This window comes from Amblyomma americanum, chromosome 1 (genome assembly GCF_052857255.1).
Source record: "Amblyomma americanum isolate KBUSLIRL-KWMA chromosome 1, ASM5285725v1, whole genome shotgun sequence".
In the NCBI taxonomy this organism is placed as follows: domain Eukaryota; kingdom Metazoa; phylum Arthropoda; class Arachnida; order Ixodida; family Ixodidae; genus Amblyomma; species Amblyomma americanum.
In genome coordinates this window covers 259,538,604-259,559,913 of record NC_135497.1, presented here as the reverse complement: position 1 = coordinate 259,559,913, position 21,310 = coordinate 259,538,604, and the positions used below count along the sequence as shown (strand labels likewise).

At 49.6% G+C, this 21,310-nt stretch overlaps 1 protein-coding gene and 1 pseudogene across 1 annotated transcript; both read left to right on the top strand.

Moving 5' to 3' along the window:
• Positions 1-1,333: 1,333 nt before the first annotated feature.
• LOC144096739 (uncharacterized) lies at positions 1,334-10,440 on the top strand. The gene is made up of 2 exons (XM_077629589.1): positions 1,334-1,580; positions 7,839-10,440. The coding sequence occupies exons 1-2, from the start codon at positions 1,455-1,457 to the stop codon at positions 8,784-8,786; spliced, it is 1,074 nt and encodes a 357-aa protein (XP_077485715.1). The 5' UTR covers positions 1,334-1,454; the 3' UTR covers positions 8,787-10,440.
• Positions 10,441-13,739: 3,299 nt separating this feature from the next.
• Positions 13,740-20,943, top strand: LOC144117083 (uncharacterized; annotated as a pseudogene).
• The last annotated feature ends 367 nt before the right edge of the window (positions 20,944-21,310 follow it).

Genomic DNA, 21,310 nt, shown 5'->3' with positions numbered 1-21,310 from the left:
GACCGCAGCGGCCGCGTTTCAGTGGAGGCGAAACGCTAAGGCGCCCGTGTGCTGTGCGATGTCACTGCACGTTAAAGATCCCCAGGTGGTCGAAATTATTCCGGAGCCCTCCACTACGGCATCTCTTTCTTCCTTTCTTCTCTTAGTCCCTCCTTCATCCCTTCCCTTGCGGCACGATTCAGGTGTCCGCCGTTGTGTCATACAGATACTACGCCATTTCCTTTCCGCATAAAAAAACCAACCAACCAACCAACCATTACAGGCGCGATCGAACTCGGGGGATGGTCGAGGCTTGAGCAGTTACCATGAAGGGTTATCCATGAGTAAGTGATGAAGCAGCAGCATGACTTGGAAAACAAGCTTTGAAAGGCTTGCCACCATGAACACTCGCAAGTTGTGATGCAAATGTTTTTTGTGTTCCTCTGATTTGTTTGCATCTTCCTGCTCAGGCCGGCGGTTTAGTTGATTAATTATTTGCGGGGTTTGCCGTCTCAACCTGCACCTGAGCTGTATGGGAGACGCCGTGTAGTGGAGGACTCCGGACTAGTTTCAACCACCTGCAGTTCTTTCACGTTCACTGACATCGCGTGGCACATGGCCACTCCTGAATTTCGTCTCTATCGAAGTGCGGCCACTGCAAACGGGATTCTATCCGACGACCTTGGGATCAGCAGCCGAACGTCACAGCCCCTGAGCCATCGTGGTGGGTGGTCGTGCGCAGCTCCAATAAAACCGGCTGCTATTAATCGACGCTTGCGGCATGTCTCCTCAGTTCGTTGGGCTTCGCTTCCATCGAGGCACTGTAGGGACGATGAGAACACCAAAGCTTCCTTACAGAGCTCCTTAAAGTGTTGGTATACCGCTGGTTCACACGCCGATTTGGTACCAGAGGCTGTCGAGTCAGCCAACGTGCATGTAGGGTGAGGTGGCGATGGGAGACACTATGAGCGCTCCTCCCCCGCCACACTTTCTCTGCGGGATGGCCATACCTTGTTCAGGTACATACATGCGCACCAACTGCTCCGAGCGTGTGGTGCCCCGCCACGCAAATTGCGAACGCATCAGCGATGCGCTGAAGCCGCTGTTTCGACGAAATGCAACGAGCAGCATGCACACGCGTCCGTTCACTCTGGGCCACAGCCGTCGGAAGTACTATCAACCTTTAATCATTGTCAGCCGCCCTTCTGAAGACAAGCTTTGCTGATAAAACAAAAACGCGTTTTTTTCCCCTCCGCTTCTCTTTCTTTTTCGAACACGCGTTCACTGCGTTCGCTTTTCAGGCGCCTGCTGGCGCATTTGACATCAGCTTAGCTCGAAACGTAGGGAAGACCGCACAGGCATACGCTCCTTCTGAGGCCGCTGTTGCTTCATGAGCAGAGCGTCACAATAATGTGCCCCCAGTTGAACACCGTTTGAAGTCGGCATCGTTTCGGTAGCCTCGGTGAACGGCAGATATGTTCAGCACGGAGATAGCGCAGTTTCTCAAGACCTTGTTGACCACGCATGTGAAAAATGAGCAAGAATCCTTCGAGGGCCCACCTTCGGTACGCCAGGCTGTCCTTCACAGAAGGGGAACGAAGGTAGGTCTGGCGTTTGCTGGAGTTTTTTCTTTATTCTACTGGAGGGTCACTGCAGTCGAATGGCGTCCGCTTGTCTGCTGACATGAAAGGTGTTTCAACACGTATTTCGTTTGGTCTGGATGGCTTATGGGGTTTAACATCCCAAAGCGACTCAGGCTATGCAAGACGCCGCAGGGGAGGGTTTCGGACAATGTCAACCGCCTGAGGTTTTTTAATTTTTAATGTCCACTGACATCGCACAGTACACGGGCCTCTAGCATTTCCCATCAACGAAATGCGACCGCTGCGGCCGGGATCGAGCCCGCGTCATTCGGGTCACACGCCGAGCACCATTCAACGCATATTTGTAGGCTTAGCTGTTCCTATGCCACGCTCACACATCAAGAAAAACACGACAGGCAGCCTACAGTTGAAATTTCGCTGGTACATGCTCGTCGCTGTGACAAGAGGCAGCTAAGATACGCAGTCTAAGCGCTGTTCTCATGAAGCAGCGTCGAAGATCAAACAGCACAGATCTTTGTGGCGTTGCCTGCTGATTACAATGACCTCGAATGGTTCGCCGTGATGCGAACCCGTGTTCTTCGTTTGCACAGTGCCAGCGAACGAAAAGTGCATTTGAATTTGTTTGCGAACGTTATTTTACAATTTGCTTTAATTGATCGTGTGCTGTTGCGCGGGATCTTATCGCTTATCCTCGCGTCTAGTCGTTCTCAGTTTAGCACAATATCATTACTTTTGAAACCCATCAGGCATTATACAGGAAGAGGAGGGAAGTGCATTTAACGGTGGTATAAATCGCAACCAAGGGTCATTTTTTTTTCTAACGTTTATTTTGGCCCTTTGTCACTGGTTTCGTACGTCATGGCCTCCGGCATCGGGAAGCCAAAGCTTACAAAATACGGCCTAAGATAACACATGCGGGTAAAAAAAAGACAAAGTGCCAAGAAAATTCAGTTTGTAAACACTGGAACACTTAAAGATCGTAGTGAAAGCAGTCGGGGTAATGAAGAGTGACGATTTTGCTTTGTTACTTACTGCATCCTTTGCAGAATAACCAAAATTGGTGAGGCCGAAAACAGTATCCACGAACTGAAAGAATTTTTTCGTCGGGAATTGTCAGTTTTCAGTTGTGTGACCAGAATTAACCACTTCTCTGGCGCGGCATAGAATGGCATATTTTGGGATTAATCTTCGTCAGCCAGACAGGTTTTCTAACGGCAACGCACGTTTAATGTCCGTTACACTTGCGTGCTTGTTGTACAGTTTCCCCAAAAGTAAAACAGAGCACGCGCGCTCCAGCAGTGGAAGCGCAAGCAGATATCGAGGGTGAGGCGGACCCTCCCTGCTATTTTGATGCTCGCTTCACCGTTGGCGCGGGCGGAGCTTCCATCAGTGTTCGTCAGGGGTTCGTTAATGTTTTATTCGGGAATTAATCGCTGCAGTGCATCGTGCCGAGAGTGGTAGTCTTTGGAATTTTGAAAATTTAGGCTGGTATAAAATATATGCGGGCGAACGTGTGCCATATTTCTGTACAATGTTTATTTCGTTAGCTTTTTACCATGGTTTTGGCAAGGTGACGTGATTCTCTGGTCGGGGAATAGTCAGCAAGCGAAGCCGCGAACCACGGCGTGCACGCGAACACGCACTCTGAAACTGTTCGCATTCTTGACGAACCAGAAAGTTCTGGCCGCCAAGCGAAAGAAACTCTTGGGTACGATGCGTGCCGCCGACAGATCCCTGCATGAAGCATTACAAGCGCCCCTCTCAAACTCCGATGGAGGCAGCGCGCTGGCGATAACATGAGTATCTAAACTACGGGATATGGGTCCGCCTCATCTGGCCGGATCCTTGCTATCTGCATGCGCTTCCGTTGCTAAACCGCCGCTGGGAAGAGCAATCTGACCTTCTCTCGCGTGGATCTTTTTACTTCGGGGACAGCTGTCCGACAGCATATACCTGCCTTTCATAAGACTTCAATGCTTTGAGCATAACGTGACTAGCATTCCAATGCAGCATATTCAATTTAAGACAAGGTGTCTGCTTTATAAGCGGTACGTTTCAGTAAAACGCTAGAAGCCAGCAACGAGCAATGATAGAAATTAAAGGTGCGACCAGCAGATGACAAGAGGTGTGAAAATCTGGTAACGATAAAAGAGAGGTAGACGCCCAAGTACAATGCTTCTCTCACACAAGGCTGATGTTATCGAATATTCACTGTGAATGCAGACATTCCAGTGGTATGCAGGGTGTCTGGCGACCTGGAAAACTTGGCAAACCTGGAACTGTCAGGGAAATTTTGAGCACCTGAAAAAATCCGGGAATTGTCAGGGATACCATCGAGAAATTGGCCAAGTCGGGGAAAATGACTGACCCATATCAACACGATGTTCTGCCGTGAATCGCAACAGAGCTGCGCGAGTGCCCAACACATCGTCTAGTCACGCCAGCATGACATCTTTTGTAGCGATAACTACACTACGCCACCTCTTCTAGCCTTCAGCATGGCCACTGTGGCCACCCCTGGTCACGTGGTTGGTTACGTGGTTAGGAGCAGCTGCTGCTGCCGGCGGCGCGGCGCGCCGGTGAAACCGAGCTGCAACAGCTGTGCGCATGCGCCGTGTCAAGTAAGGCGAAGATGAAGAAGGAACGCCCAGCGAAACGGAGCGGCGAAAGTCTGACTTTGCAATTCTACTGAGCGAGTTCCACTCGGCCAGATGTAGGTAGCTATCGCGTCACTCCAGGTATAACCAGTGCTAAACCACAGCCATTTTTTATTCCGAATGAGTACCAGTAGTGACATCCTATCCATTTCAGCTGCCTTCTCGTTGGCCACAATGTGAGCACTGCGTACACTGGTGTGTTCTACAGTGGTTGTAAGTAAATGCGTGCAAAAGCATTTTCCACTCAATAATCCGGAACCAGTAGCGCACGTAATTTCTGCTCTTTCGGTTTTCTCATGTCAGGCACCAGGCTGCCCTACCGTCTTATCAAAGTCGTTTTTGAAAGCTTGCTTTCGGGCCGCGTCTGTCTCGGGGGCCATGTAAAAAATGAAACTAACCCAGGATAGTTGCTCTGTGGTTTTAAGTCATAAGAAGCTGCTGTTTTTTTTTGTGAAAATCACATTTGTGTTTATCCCACGTCAAGGCTGCTGTCTAAAGGGACCTCATAGTCAGCATAAGGTGCTTTAAGTTAAAAAGCGTGGGAAAAAATGTGCTTTTCACTGATGATGAACCAATCAGCCGGCATCAGCCCTCTTCTTGAAGTGTACGTCGTTGAAAGCTTGAAGGTAAATTTTGTGGCATAAACTTCATATACCGTTTATGACGCCGCCCCTATGCGCAGGCGGAGTGTCAATGGGTGAGGTGCGTTTTCATATTCAGCGCAGAGAATCATGGGAAAGTCGTCTGCTACTGCTATACTTCCGGTTCCAAATTTCTCCCCCTGCTCGCTTGCTTCACGGCAGTCACTGTGTTAGTATCGCTTCTTACATTAATTCATTTGCATTGCAAAACTGCTGATTGTACTGAATCATCGCAAGACCAACACGACGTCGACTCTGCTCTGTGTCGTGGCGTGCTTTGGACGAATGCAACCAAAATGATGTAAATGGCCGGAGGCTTTTTATGTGTATGCAGTGCGATGTGTTGAGACGCGCTGTGCACAGTGCCATGTATGGATAGCTTGCTAGCCCGCTGGAAGCTTTTACGTGCTGTGAGGAAAATACATCTATCGTCTGCTAAACTGTGCACGTTTCAGCCCTTTTTTACCTTCGTAGTGCGGCGAAAAAAAACATGTAATGACTGATGAGTTAAACTAGTTGAAACGCACTTGAAACTGTTATTGCCGTAAATACACAGAACAGCCAGTCTACGCTGGCATATTAATTACAACGAGGACACACTCTTACCTTTCGTTATTGTCAATGTCTGCGCTCAGGACGCGTCCATACGCACCACTCGCTGATCTTATGGTGATGCTGTGCAATAGCAGTGTCGCAGCACAGGTAAATGAGTGAATAAACGATGCACGCATGCACGGTAATTGGCGTGCAAAAGCAGTGTGTGGGAGAAATTTGGAACCGGAACTAGCTGGCAGACGATTTTCCCATGGTTCTTTGCGTTCACTTTGGAAACGGACTTCACCTATTAGAGAATTTCCCTGTAAGTTTCTCAAATTGAAGTTCTCTTGCTCTTATGAAAGGTCGCATAGCGCCGTCTGATGTCACCACTCGTGCGAACCAATAAAGCCGCACAAAAATATATAAACATAATTTTAAGAAACTCTCAAATATAAGCGCTCAAATCACTCTGGCTCTGTTGGTGTGCTGCGAACCAAAACTGCTGCCGAAATTGCTGAGCTGATTAGCAGTTGAAGTGTGATAGAATTTATATGCCCCTTACCACTGAAACTTGCAGTGTGGCGAAACCGATACGCAAGGGATTAGCGGTCTTAGCAGCCGGGCCCTTAGGGTACTTAAATAAATCAGTAAATAAAATTTCCCATCAAGAAAATTGTTTTGAGGAGGTTTGGGACATCATACCTCAGACAGAGCTGTTCCAGTGGTCAGGAACTTTGACTGATATAGTCAGGGAACACATGGCAAAGTCAGGGAACTTGAAACGAGTAGCTTACTAGACACCCTGGATACCTTGGCAACGTCCATAGAAAGTTTACGAGAAAATAATTAATTTCCAGTTTATTTGACTTTATTAACTTAGTACATACTGACGGTTCTTTCCAGGACTAAGGTAGGAAGGGAGATAATCTGCGCACAATGAGGAATAATACAAAGCGAGGCGAACACAAATTCACAACTATAACATGCTGCATCCCCTCCCTGAATGGAAAAAAATCTATTCGCGAGGAGCCGAAATCCGCCTTGTGCGGTAAAATTCATTGAATTTCTTTTCGTCGAGCTCGAGATGCTGTAGACACCACGTTGTAGCAGGTAGCTGATTGTATTCATGTGCGGTCAGCTGGAAGAGCGAATATTTAATGCACTCTTTCGTAACGCTGATTTCGTTGACATGCCGAATGTGTTGATTTCGTGTTATGCGAGGTGTGCACTTTACTTGATATAACGTTTTTTGTCGATCCGAACCGTTTCATTATTAATGCGGTGGAAAAGACAACCTTTTGTGCTTCCGTCGAACACAAAGGAGAGGGAGGTTGCCTGTACCGTACAAAGGATCCGTTGTGAATATTTCCTCCCAAAGGGGGGAAATGTAAAGGGTAATGCACGTCTTTGTACTTTCTCCAATTCTTGCACTAGCACTTCACCTTTAGAGCCCTACACCTCGCATGCGTACTCAAGGAATGGGCGCACCAACGTTTTGTAGGCAGTTAATTTTGTTTCGCTTTTTCCGCCTGGGGTAGCCTAACTTTTGATCAGCTTTGCCAACAGTGAGCATAACATGTGACCTCCAGTTCAGGTTTGAAGTATTAGTTACACCCTAGGTACCGAAATTCATTTGTACGTCGAACCGTGTTTCCTTGTACAGAACATCCAAACTGTTATGGTTCGCGTTTGTCTGATATAGTCATGCATGTTGTTAAGTTAGTTGGCTTCACTTTTGTTCCCCTTGCGTTGTCACGGTGAACAACCGAGATTGTAAAATTTCTGCAAGAGCCGTGCAGAACTGCCTTCCTTTGTTTAATTTAAGGTACTGGTATTCAAAATTTGTGAATACAGGCTAACCTGCTGCTACCACGAATCACGCTCTTTTACGAAGCCAACAGGAAATACATCTAGCATTTGCCCTGAAACCATGAAAAATGTGTCTATTCTGCTGCAAACCAATCTAACCACAGACGTTTTGAGCGATTAAGGGCACGCTGAGATAGGTGACATGGGAGAAAAATAATTGAAACCCTTATGCGCAACAGCACCTTGAAAGTTTCGTTCGTGTTATTCGACTGAAAATGCCCCCCCCCCCCTCTTTCTGGAGGAACAGGAAATGAAAGCGTTCTGGTATCTATCCCATCATCTTTCACAGTCCTATGTTCGATTCTCCTCAAGTTCTCTTGCGGTGGTGATTTTTTATATTTTAGTACAAGAGCGACATAACTCTACGTTGGTTTAACCTCGCCTGCCGTTTTAAATACAGAGCGGGACCGAACACGCAGGCTGCATTTAACGTGCTCAGTGGCCAGTTCTGGTCAAGTGTTTTGTTTATGGAACAGCACTTTTAAAGGAGGAGTTTCATACAGGCTTGTTGCAATACTGAAGCTGGAAACTTTATTTTCTCTCATTTGCAGGGATACTACAGCTTCTCGTGGCAAACCGCAACTGGGGAGAAATGCATCTCTGGGACAGGAAAGGCCCTTCCGAGGCGGATATCGAAGCTTCTCAAGCGCCATCACGCCGGCGGCGGTCTTCCCTGCTTGAGCAAAATTTCGATGTCGAACGCCACCATCGGGGCCGAGTGGAAGGTAGTCCTTTCGAGCGACGTCCGCAAGCTGACCAGCCTCTGCCCGCGCCTTCGGGAGGTCTCCTTCGACGGCTTCAGCTTCGGTGCCGCGCATCGCAAGCGTCGCGTCAAGCTGCGCGACTTTCCACAGGGGATGGTGTCACTCTCGCTGCGCGGCTGCGTGCTCGACATGAAGACGTTCTTCTCGGCGGGACCCACCGAGCACGGCGAACTGACCACGCTCGACCTGGGCCGGTGCTTCTTCCTCAACGACGACAAGGCTTGCAGCGGGAAGCGGCCGTCGTGGCCGTCGCTTCCCGCGCTCGAGAGGCTTTGCTTGGAAGGCTGTCCGTTCCTCATTTCCGACGCCCTTTTAAGCGACGTTCTGCTGTGCTGCCCGGCGCTGCAGGTGCTGGACCTGGAAGGCACGTTGCTGCAAAGATCGGTAGACTTGGCGATGATCGGAAAGTGCCTTCCGAATCTGAGGGAGCTCTTTGTTGGCTGGACGGACGTGAACGACTCGACCTTTCTGGCGTTGCAGCGCGGGTCCTTTGAGAGCCTCTCCACCCTGTGCCTTGCGGGGACTGCTGTGACTAACCTGGGCGTACTGGCAGTGTGCGGCGTTTGCCCGCTGCTGCGTGTAGTTCGAGTGAACATGGGACGCTGCGCAGTCAGAAGGCTGGAAAATGTGGATGCCTGCACTTCTGTTAGCTTCGAGGTTGCTTGCTTCAGGAGTGACAACGTGCACGCTGTCCTGCGTCACGAAGGCTGCGAGCACTTTCGGCAGCGCGTGTGACTTCGCGAGCTATCGCGAGACTCGCTCGCCCCATTTGACGAGCTCTGGAATCGACAAGCTGGATTCATATCTTCCGGCGCGTACAAGAATTAAGTCAGTATTAGTATCTTCATTTCGGCGTGCCGAAATTTTTTTACAGTTGCCGAGCTTCATCCGTTGATTTTGCGAATTTTGCCACACCGGCAAGCAAAGCCCTCAGATTCGCTTATTCTGTTAAGCTGTTTCGCTATTCGAGAAACGGCAGGCGAGAGCACGTGTAGCTGATGCTTTGGGTGCAGTATGAGGGCACGAGAAATGTAGAAAATATAGCGTTTCTGGAATTAAGTCAGTGCCGTGCGAAGAGTCTCGCGCTTCAACTGCGTCATTTAAATTCGCATATAAATAAAAAAAAGAAAAAGTTACAGAACAGAACGTTTATTCGCAGCTCAAAAACATTGGAAAGGTGGAGAGAGCGGGAATGGCCTCGCGTTCGTCTCTGATCCACGCCTATATATGTAGTACATGTCAAGCCGGTGGGCACATGGGGCTTCTCGTGATATGCACCAAAGGACGAACAGGTGCACGTGATCTGTGTAATCGTCACCGCATCGACGCTGCTCTGACCGGCCTCCGAGCGCGACAATGCCTTTGCCGCCGAAGAGCAAATCTTTCTCACCGAAGCCGCTGCGGCGACTGAGTAAACCGTTCTCTGCTTCTCATTCAACCCTCGACCGCATAATACGTGCGACTCGCGGCGTGGACGACACGCCAACACGCGAGGTCACTGAACCAGGAACGATGAGGACAAAAAAAATTCAATAGCACTTTGGACCGGAACCGCATTCTGCAGCTGCTGAAGGGCAAACTGTTGCGGTAAATATCGGAACGCTTACGCCGTGATCGCACCTTTGTTTTGAAAGCGCATCGTATGGGCAATTTACATAAGACAGCAGGCCGTTCAGCTCGATCCTCTCGCTTTTTTCGTTTCCGTAACGCGAAGTTTCGGTTTACGGATCTATTCTATGCTTACGCAAAACAGGAACGGTAGAGCCACGCAAGCGCTTTCACTAGTAAGCGCTCTTGTTTTACAGCAGCGGGGAGGTGGAATCTTGTCCATCGTCGTCCGTATAAATTAGTCCCGAGGCCTATGTAGAGACAGATGTAGAAGGATCTTTTAGCGCTTGCGCGATAGTAGCAGCTGCATGCCAAGTGACCCGAAAAGCACGATATCGCAGCTTGGGCGGTCCTATGATTCTGCGCCATGACAACATTCGCATACAATAGAACCCCGTTCGTTTGGCGGCTGGTCAGCGTGCACAGCCGAATCCGTAAGGATTAAGAGACAGCCGACTCGCAATGGCTGCAATTTCTCACAAAACGGTATGCAGGCTACCGCTATAGATGCTCGCGACACTGGTGTCATCGAAGGACGATGGTGACATCTATGTCATGCTAATTAAAACGACTTCTAATCGCAATGCTGTAATTTCCGCCAAATGCTTCTCGCCAGTCTGAAATCGGTTCTCTGCGCTCTTCTCTCGGTCATATATGCAACACATCTTGAGCAGGTCATTCTACTTGGCCTCTTCACTGTCAGCGTCACCTGCCACCATAGCTTTCGTACCGACGTGGCGCGACGAATGCAACTATTTATGCAAACTGGCACCCGCATCCCAGGAGCCTCGAGCAACAAGTGTATGAATTATCTTTATTAAATCGTGCAATATACAGTACGTTCTGCATTTGAGTAATCATTTTCTGATCACAAAGCAGTGGTCGCCCATTAATAAATCTGACGTATATGCAGTCTCTGTGTGGTGTTTTGCTGGATGCGGGCCTCGTCGATGCTGAGGCAGCACGCGCAACAAAACTTACCAGACTACCACTAAAGTGGTGCATATTTCGGCGTCAGGTGTATACGCTTCACCATTGCATTACTGCTATGTAGTCGTAATCGACAGTAATCTACTCGATGACATCTGCTTTCACCTTCCTCCGGCATAAATTATCTTGTGCGCGTCCCCCAGCCCTCTTTGTCTGTCCACTCCCTCTAAGCATATACCGCGCCTTTTTTTCTAATCGGCTTCTGACTTGCAATTATCTTTTTTTGCCCCCGTTCGTTTATTTTGATTGCTTTAAGCTTGTGATAGCTACGATAGGGCAGGTATTCCCTGACCTTTATTTTTTTCTTTTGGCTTCTGCCTATCAGAGGGATACCAAAATGAGGCAATGGTAAAGCATATAGCTAACGCTGGATCCTCTTGGGTGATAGTCTGGTAGTGCGATAGCAACAGAAACCCCATCGGGGGGAAAAAGTGGTGCCCTGTAGCGTTTGTCATAAAATTCGCTGGTTGGTAGAAAGGATGCGACGCCACAAACGACGTCGTCGTCCGAAAAAAATGCAGGAAAACATATGATTGACACAAAATCGCCGTCATGGTGAGCAGTTCACGAGACCTCATCCGCTCGGTGATTGCCTGCTATGCCGCTGTGCCCTGGTAGCCATTGGTAGATAATGCCGTGCCCTTTATTTATGGCACAGTGATGTAGTGATGTAGGACCGAAAAAACCACGGGTACCTTGAACTTGTTAGCCATGAGCTTGAGGTTATGTGCCACTTTATGCTGACAGGGGATGACCACAGGTTTCACTTTCTTTTGAGGAACTGCGACTATTGACTCGTTCCTTGTCCTTTCTCGTTTAATCTTCTTCAGCAAAGCTTCGGCAACCGAAATCACCAATATTAAGCGAAAGCCTGCCCGTTTTAGTTTCCTGATCTGATCGTGAGAGCTTTCTTGAGCCATGTGACAACAGCACTTTTTTAGGGCTGACTCAAGGCACATCAAAGCGATAGAACTCTTCTCCGTTTTGTAGCGATAGCTACATTACGGTAGCATTTCGAGCCTTCAGCATGGCGGCACCGTGGCGGTAGCGGCGTCGCCCCCCTGTGGCTGCGCCGCCACGTGGTTGGTCACGCGGTGTGGAGCAATTGCCGGCGGTGCGACGCCGTGGCTGATCACGTGGTTCGTCACGTGATCAGCCTAGTGGTGCGGAGCAGCTCCTGCTGCCGGCGGCGCGGCGCGCCGGCGAAACCAAGCTGCCACAGCTATGCGCATGCACCGTGTCAAGTGGGACGAAGATGAAGAAAGAACGCCCAGCGAAACAGTGTGGCGAAAGACTGACCTTGCAATTCAACTGAACAAGTTCCACCAGGCCAGCTGTAGCTATATCGCGTCACTCTAGTTTTAACCAGAGCTAAACCACCGCCATTTTTTTTTATTGCTTGGAATCAAATGACATCAATTCCTTCTGTGCACGTGGTTGGTACTTCCAGCGAAAGCCTTCGTCCCTAAGGGTTATTTTCAAGTCTGAAAACTACAAACAGTTGTTCTTGGCGAGCTCAAAAATAAAATGCAATCCTTTGACAAGTCGTCTGGACATCTAAGGATATGCTCCTCAACTGCGGATAGGTCAAAGGTGAGAATTCTGAGAATGGACCAGCTAGACCCACAACAGATATTACTGGAATACCGCTAAGGTCCCCAAAGGTCCCCAAACACCTATTTCGCCGATTTTTGCCTGAAGCCTGACCTCGAAACCCTATAGTCAATAACCAAAAGCGAAATGAGACGCGACGTGCTAGCGTGCATACTTCGCATTTGGCCAAGTAAGCTATATCAGCTCAATTTTTTTTCTTCACTCGTCTACTGGGCGCCACCACACAACGTTTTCCTTCGGCACAGCTCGAGATCTGTGGATGTATGAGCCAAAATTACACCGTAAAGAACGTCCACCCTAGTGCTCGTTCTTTGGCTGAGTGACGAGCACCCATGCTTCAACGCGTCCGCACCCTCACGGCTTAGGCCATTCGGACGCTTATACGAACACTAAAGACAAGTTGACATCTATCGCTAGAGTGTCGCATTATAACCACAAAGGCGCTACTTGCACTGAAAATGGAGCTTTTATAGGCTGAAAAAGCGAGAAACGATATACAGGCGCCACCATCACAGATCGATTTCGTAAATGTACTGCCTGCGTCGACACACAATTTTCCCAGAGGCTATGCTATACCTCCACTCACTTCGAATCGTGCGACCAAGTCACATTGCGGACAGTTGCGGCAGAAGTTACCCATACTTATGCTGGAGTTGATCTGGCGCCCTGAGGTTGAGGTTGAGGTGTTGAATGCTACATGTGGGGTTAGCCTTGCTTTATCTACCGGCAATTGCTCCACCGCAGCGTCCCTTCGATATTAACAATGCCGCATCTACCCCGCTAAGCACTGACCACGTGAGCGGCTGCCGTGTCACATGCGACCACATTTATGTCCAGATCTTTGTGCGTATGGCAAGCTGCAGTGACGACGAAAAAATATGTAAGAGCAGAGCGGAGCTTCGAAAACACTCCTCGTTCACCGAAATGCTGGAACAGTAGAATTGAATTATTTCTTGAATAAACAGAGCTGGAGGGAGGGACAACAACGGAGGACACAGTGCGCCAGTTTGTCTTCTTTGCTGTTGCCCCGTCATCGATCCTGTTTCCTTGCGATGTTCAACCGACTGGACCATCATGCAACTCCCGTGAACAATTTCCATTCGTACATCTTAAGAAGGCATGGCGGGAAGCATTGTTAAACGAAGAATATTTCCTTCTTTGTGCGGCGCTATACGGTCTGAATGAAGAGCATAGCGTTGAGACAGCACACCTATCCTGCCGTTGCCTTCTCTGTGTGCTGACTCAACGCCACGTTCTTTGTTCAAACAGTATGTCTGACCAACTGGCCCCACAGTACACTTTGGTTTCGTGCGGAGCCCACTCAAAATCTTGCACACATCGGACAAGCGAAAGCCTTCAAGAGGAGTTCAGGTGACCTCTGGACGCAAGTACCCCCCTTTTATGAATGGGCCGGCAATCGACAGATGCCGGAGTAGGATCACGTGGCGACGCGCGTCAAGGAAACAACAGTTGGCCATGTGCCTCACAGGCGAGTTAGGAAAGACGTAGTAACTGTCTCACTCGTTGTACACCTGAAGGAAGGAAGGGAGGGAGGGAGGAAGAAAGGAAGAAAGGGAGAGGGGGAGACGGAGAGAGAGAAGAAGGAAGGAAGGAAGGAAGGAGGTCGTCATACCGCTCGAAGGCCAAGGCAACACCGGCATAAGGAAGCATCGCATTACGGACTGGGACGCCTTTCGAAAGGCGCTACCCGCGGTGCAACTGGACATTCGGACATCGAGCAATGGGCGGCCAACGTCGTTGAGACGACGGAAGGAGCCACCAAAGAGCTGGAGACGGACGAACGGATAGACAAGATAGACAGTCGGCTAGCCCACCTGATAGAAGCCAAGCAGTTCATAAAGGTGAGGTGGCAGAAGCGACGAACCAACCGAAGTCTAAGGAAGAAGATCGCCGAGCTCAGCAGGCATATCGAGGTCCACTGCAGGGTGCTATGCACCCAACAGTGGAACGAGGCCTGCAACGAAACCGACGGACAGATGCACAAGGGCAAGACGTGGAACATACTGCGGCACCTCCTCGACGAAACCAAGGCCAAGGGCCACCAAAACAACAACCTGGCCAGGATCCTACACAAGGCAATCTGCGAACACGGGGAGGACGAGGTCAAGCGACGCTTGGACGCCAAGTACCTACCGACCACCCCATGGAAAGACACCCGGATTACCAAGGCAACGAGAACGAGACGCTAGATCGAGACATCCAGACGTTGGAAGTCAGAGTTGCCCTGCAGGATCTCAATGGCAGGTCCGCCGCGGGTCCTGATCGAGTGACCAACAGAGCGCTCAAGAACCTCGACGAAGCGGCCATCGAAACTCTCACGAACTTCTACAACAAGCGCTGGCGAGAAGGAAGGCTGCCCAAGCAATGGAAAGCAGCCAAGACAATCCTCATCCCCAAGCCTGGTAGGCCGCCCAACATAGAGAACCTCAGGCCGATCTCGCTCACTTCGTGTGTGGGAAAGGTCCTCGAGCACGTTCTCATGACCAGGTGGCAGCGTTACCTAGAAGAATCGGAGCTTTACTCAAATTCCATCATCGGGTTTCGGAACGAACTCGAGACGCAAGACGCCATGATTTTACTGAAGAACGAGATCATCGACGATACGACGGGCACCAAGGACAACAGAGCCATACTCGGGCTGGACTTGCAGAGCGCCTTTGATAAAGTGAGGCACTCGGCTATCCTGGCCCAAGTATCCAGGCTAAACATGGGCACGAGGACATACCAGTACATCATACTTCCTTACGGAACGGACCACCGAAATCTGCGCAGGAGACCTGCAGCTCGAAGAGAAGCAGCTGGGCAGCGTCGGAACTCCACAGGGCTCAGTGATCTCCCCGCTACTCTTCAACCTCGTGATGATCGGGGTGGCCAACCGACTAGAGAGAGTAGTGGGCGTCCGGCACACCATCTACGCCGACGACGTTACGCTATGGATACCGGGAGGAAGCGACGGACACATCGAGACAACGCTGCAAGAAGCGGTCAACGCCATCGAGGAGCAGCTGGACGGGTCTGGACTCGTTTGCTCTCCAGCCAAGTCAGAACTGCTGGTGATTCCACCGAAAGGAGCGGGCAGGAAAAGAAATAATATGGAAGTCAAGTACGAGCGTCCCAAGATCACGGCCAAGACGGCGGGAGGCCAAGTAATACCGGAGGTCGAGAAGATTTGAGTGCTCGGGCTGCTCATCCAGCGAAACCGAGTCAACGGTGAAACGGTCAACAAGCTCGCGGGCAAAGCGACCGCGGCAATGAGACTCATCAGGAGGGTGTCCAACAGAAAAGAGGGGATGAATGAGGAGAGCCTGACTAGGCTCGTTCAATCCTTCGCAGTTAGCCACATAACGTACGTGGCCGCCTTCCACAACTGGAGGCCGAGCGAACGTAACAATGTAGACTCCACCATACGCAAGGCGTATAAGGCGGCACTCGGTCTCCTCGGGAGCACGAGCACCGAAAAATTCATGGCGCTGGGAGTTCACAACACCAACACACTGGACGAAATAGCCGAAGCCCCGAGAACGGCACAACTCGAGCGTCTCTCTGAAACGAGAACCGGAAGACAGATACTGCGGGACCTTGGCCTCGAGCCGAGGGAAGGCACGCAGCAGAAAGACGTACCTATACCGGATAGCATCAACAGAAAGCTCAGGGTCTGCCCGATCCCGAGGAACGTGAACCCCGAGCACAAGAAGCGGAGGCTGGCGAGGGCCAGGGCTCTCGTGGATCTCCACGCCACAGAAGAACGCGCCGTCTACGTGGACGCGGCGGAGTATCGAGGGAGCAGCGACGCATACGCGGCGGTGGTTGTCGGGGCATCGACGGGTGCAACGAAGACCGCGGCGAGAGTCCGGACTCGAGAAACGCACCGGGCGGAGGAGGTGGCCATCGCCTTGGCCGTCTCCGACCCCGGATGCACTACAGTGTTGTGTGACTCTAGAACGGCAGTGAAGAACTACGCCAAGGGTAAGGTATGTAGTGAGGCCGCGCGCATACTGCGCAAGGCCGAAGACATCTGACGCAAAAGTGCTGTGGTGATCAAGTGGTTTCCGGCCCACATGGGCAGTGACGTGTCGGAACGCGGGAACGTGAACCACAACGAGACGGCCAACTCGGCCACGCGAGGACTAATTAACCGCGCGGCTGCAAGCACGGCCGACTCGGAGTGTTGGTCGCGGTGCAGTGCCAAGGACAAGATGACCACCTTCAACGAAATAGTGAAATGGTACAGACTGAACAGACCGACTATTCCGCCACCTCACCCGGGGCTTACCAACACCCTCTAGAGAATTTGAGAAGGCTTGAGTGCTCCTCCCGTGACGTCACGAAAAGAGGCCGAGAGTCGCCGCCACTTATGGCGGAGTTTAAGGAAGCGTGACTGGAATCAACTAGCAGCAATAAGCTTCCATTTATCACTCCACATTTTTCTTTAGTTAGAATGCTGGAATGAAGAGCAGCCACATTACGTGGAATTTATTTAGAGGCACTAGCCGGAAACGCCTGCGCAAAGATTGTTTAAGGACTGATGTCAGAAACTATTGCATTGCGTTTTCTCATCTTTCTCAGTAAGTTTTTTTATGCGTTACATGCAATAAATTTGCCAATGTTTTAAAACTTTTCCCTTTTCCATCTAGTTTTATGGAGCGCAGCGATAATGAAAAATTAAACACTCTCGATTAGTTTCACGACTGCGTATATATTTTTTTTATTGGCGACACATGCATTTGTTCGAAGATTATATTTGAAATGATTACGATCGCTTTCGATACAAATACATACATTGCCACAGTTTACGTATTTACAACATAGCAAGTGGGTTTAGAAGTTGACATATAAAACACTCATGTTGCTATTTGCAAAATAACCACTGCCTTATTCCGCAGAGTTTCAGCTTTTCTCTTTTTTGCCTTGGCGTTGGCATCCGATATTTTGTCATTCATCTTGCAACAATAGTTCTTCAGCAAAATGTTGGCGCTACACCATAACAGGTGCTTCAACACAAGTTCACACTTGTGGCCATCCTCGCAGGTGTGAAACTCTGAGGATTCCTCACCGGCGAGCAGTTCAAGCGTGAGGTCCTTGACTGAATGACGCTGCTTCGGCAGATTGACGAAGTCCTTATTTGTTGATAGTTGCTTAACAACTACGTAGTTGTGTGCGACAGCGTTGACGGCAAATGTTGCTGGGTAAACAAGCCCACCCCTGTCAAGTTGCTTTACAAGGTCGTATCGTCCATCCGTGTCGGATACTGATGTCATCCTTTTTTCGGTGAGCGCATCCCTGCATTTTGTGCAGTTCAGCTTTTCAAGTGTTGCGTACACTGCATAGTCTGCCACATAGACCAGCACCGAGACGATGTCTTTTATTTCCGACAATGCATCTTCGGTCACCACTACATTTAGGCTAGGGCGTGGACAGTCTGGTCGCAAGTGAAGCTCATCCCGTTGCTCATCCTTACTGATGGCTGGCAAAGTGCTTTGCAGCCTTAGCTTCTTTTCGCATTCACACACTTTCCTCATCGACACATGATACTGGGATCCAGCTAGCATCCTGTTCTTTCCGAAGCGCTCCTCCAGACTGTCGGTTTGAATTTTTCCTAGCAGGACATGACAGCTTGAGCTCTTCGAAGCAGTACTTTGTAAACTCCACAAAAGCATATGTTGTGTGGTCGATAGTGCCAAGGGTCTCTCTTGGTAGCGTGCCAATTTCCAAATTTTTGCCTTTCCCCTCCTCCAACCAACCCAAAAGATTGCGCAGGAAATCAATCTTGATGTCATTTTCCGAAGGAAACACTGGTTCTTGGAACTTGTCTCGAAGCCTTTTTCCCTTCCAAGGGGTCTTCACGTTGACAATCTTCCACCATTTCACCACGAACTCAATGAAAGTGGCAGTACCTTCGAAAAATAAGAGGTTGTGCTTCACGCCAAGGGCTCGCAGGGCCTGAGGAAGGTATTCATTGAAGGTTTGTAAAGCCAACTTGACATTTTGTCGTTCGATGTTCGATGGACAAAGAGCTTTTCTTGAGAGTCTGTAGCCATAGCTTAAAAGCCTCTCGCACTCCAAGTTGTAGAGATTCCTGATGGCAGCAAATGATGCAGAGAGCATTCGCTGTCATTCAGTGAGGTTTTTTTCTGAACTCGGGAAAGTAGAAGCAATGTTGGTCGTTTTTTTTTATTAAGCCAATTGTTGCGTATACACTTTAGTATGTGTACCGCGTCTATTACTAAAAAGAGAGCTCTTGCAGGGTCAGATGAATGCGAATAAACAATTTGCTTAGAAGGAGGTGATGAGAAGTAAGACATAGCTTTTGTGTTGATGGCATTGTTGTCACGACGCACACTACCCTGTAGCCAATTTTTTCTAGTCCACATATAACTTTTCTCAGCAGCTGTTGCAGATACTCTGATTCTGTTTTTTTGGACAGGGACGATGTGAGCGACTTCCTTAAATTGGCACAAGAGGCTCTGCACCATATAGACAAGTGCGCTGGTTGCTGCACCTGAGCTGTTCAGAGCAGCACCTGTAATATTGCCTCTGTAGTCGAAATAAGGCTTGATGTGATTTTCATCTACCATCAGTGTCACAAAACGTTCGCGATCATTCAAGTCGGTGATTCTTCCGGCCATGTACCGGAGGAACAATTCACTCTTATGTTCGATTTGAGGATTCATGCCGTACGATGAGCATATTGAGCGAATGGTCACTGGGTGCGGCAGAGTCATGATTCCAGATCCGCGGATATATTTGTATGCGTGAGGCGATACAGTGAAGAGTAGACGGCAAAATATCATGAAGTCGGCTGACTAACGTGTCCGAACTTACTTCATTGAGAGAAGCTTCAACTGCTCGCTAAGAAATTGTATAGCATTGGTGCTTTCATCTGTGGGCGAAAAAGGTAATTTTTCCAGCAGGAGAAGAACCTGCTTGCAGCTGTTTTTTTTGACGAATTCAGGAGTTTGACTGAGGTCGCCACTGCTTTTTTCAATGATCTCAAGCAGCTCCAACATTGCTTTCTCGCTGTTTGAGAAATTGAGAATTGAGATTGAGAAATTGGTGCCTAGTTTCGTTATCAGCATCTTTACGAAGTGAACTGTCACACTAAGATCAGCTTTTACCGCAATTGAATATTTGATGCATGGAGCTCCGTCTTCAATGATGTGCACTAAAACAAGGCGTTCACTTCCTTCAATAGCATGCCAGAATGAAGACTTTTTGCTTGCTAGATATTCGGTCAAGTCTTTTGGGTTTAGAACCCTATCCGCTTCCTGCTCTTTTCGGAATACTTCAGTTGACTCTTCAAGCGCTTTCCTCAAAGCAGCAGTCTCAAGACGCATGCACTTCGAATCTGGGTCATCCCTTGAGTTGCTTGGCTTCGAAATATAAGACGGGCATCCCAGAAACTTAGATGAGATTGCGCCTGGGCGAAGGCGCAAATGCGAAAGTAGTGCAGTGGTGGTGTGCCCGGTAACCTCGTCGATGTGGGAGGCCTCTCGCACGATGTCGGCCTCAGGGAAGTGAAGCTCGCAAACCTAGAGAGAAGTTAAATTTTTGTTTAAACAGCAGCTGTAGCTTCGCAAGAGAGTTTTCTTGAAAGTCTGCATTTGCTACCTGCAGTGTTAACCAGCTGCCTAGTTTAAATACACTTTGTTTATAATGGATGATGCGCATAACTATATCGTATTTTCAAACGTAACTATAATTTAAAGAAGTTTCGAACATCTTACCCTGGAGTGCGGTGATACAACGAAGTTCGCTCGTGGTATTGCCCTAATCCAGGCGTTCTGTTCTTCATCCCGGGGAACTTGAACACGTGGTTTTTGGGACCCGATTCATAATTAGTCCGGCAATTGGGACTGCAGCACTTATTAGGCATATCCTGGCAGAAGCGTAATCCACATTCCACTCCAGCGATGGCACTAGAGCATCGTCTCGACGGACACAACCGCACGCGCAGCAAAAGGCGTAGGATCTGCATGCACAGTCAACGTCTAGAAAAAAAGTGCGTTCGGAAACATGTCGCGACATGCCACGACTTTCCACGTGGCAATGAAGGAAGTGTCACGTGTTTCCAGAACCGGTCGCATTGTCGTCGCTGTCGTCCCCCACTCTGAATTCTCGGTTTACAGGTGGGGTTAACCATTGTGTACCTTCCAGGCCTCATTCTCAACACCCGTGCGCCGCTCGTAGCTTCGAGACGTGCTGCACGGAACTTTTATGTCGGCCTCTTTCACGTGACGTAGCTCAGGGGGGAAGGAACAGCCATCAGGCCTTAAGTTCTTTAGAGGGTGTTGGGCTTACCCGGAAGGAGGCAGTGTTATACAGACAGTTACAGACGGGGTCCCTGCTCACCCCGGTGCTAGCTAAGCACGTGTGTCCGAGTGTGTACGCGAGTGACGTATGTAGACTGTGCGCGAAGGAGAGAGCCACCGCGGCTCACATCCTTTGGGACTGTAGTGTAAATCGTCGAGAAGCCAGCGAGAAGACGACGATCCCGCCGCTGCTAGAGGCTGCAACGAGAAGCTATGATCAAGAGACACAACTCAAGGCCGTCCAGAAGGTCTCGGCAGCTCTAGAAAGGCAGCGACCGAGCGAAACCGAGGAGAAGGGGGGCAGCACCCCCAAGAAGGGGGCGGCGGCCCTCTCGGACCCGCGGAAGTAGTGAGGGACCAAGACCTCGAGGAGCACAACGCACGAGACTGACGTAGTGGCCGCGTCGCGGTAAAAAGCTAGTCCTCCCTGCGTGGAGGGAGTCTAACCGATTCTCTCTCTCAGTTCGCTTGCGCTGGCATGTGGCCGGTAGGCCGATTTAAACCGCATCGTTTTTTAAGCACGCACCGCAAAGACGTGTTAATATTCATCAGATGCAATAATCGTGGACAGCTTTCTGCATACAGTGGTAGTTACGAGCGCGAGCTGTCAGCTAACACTGCTGCGTCTTTGGCTCATGATCGCGTGAGCGCAGAAGCCGGCGTCTCGCGTTCGTAGCTTCCCCTGCATAGCCACAAAAAGCTCTACCCGACTAGAGG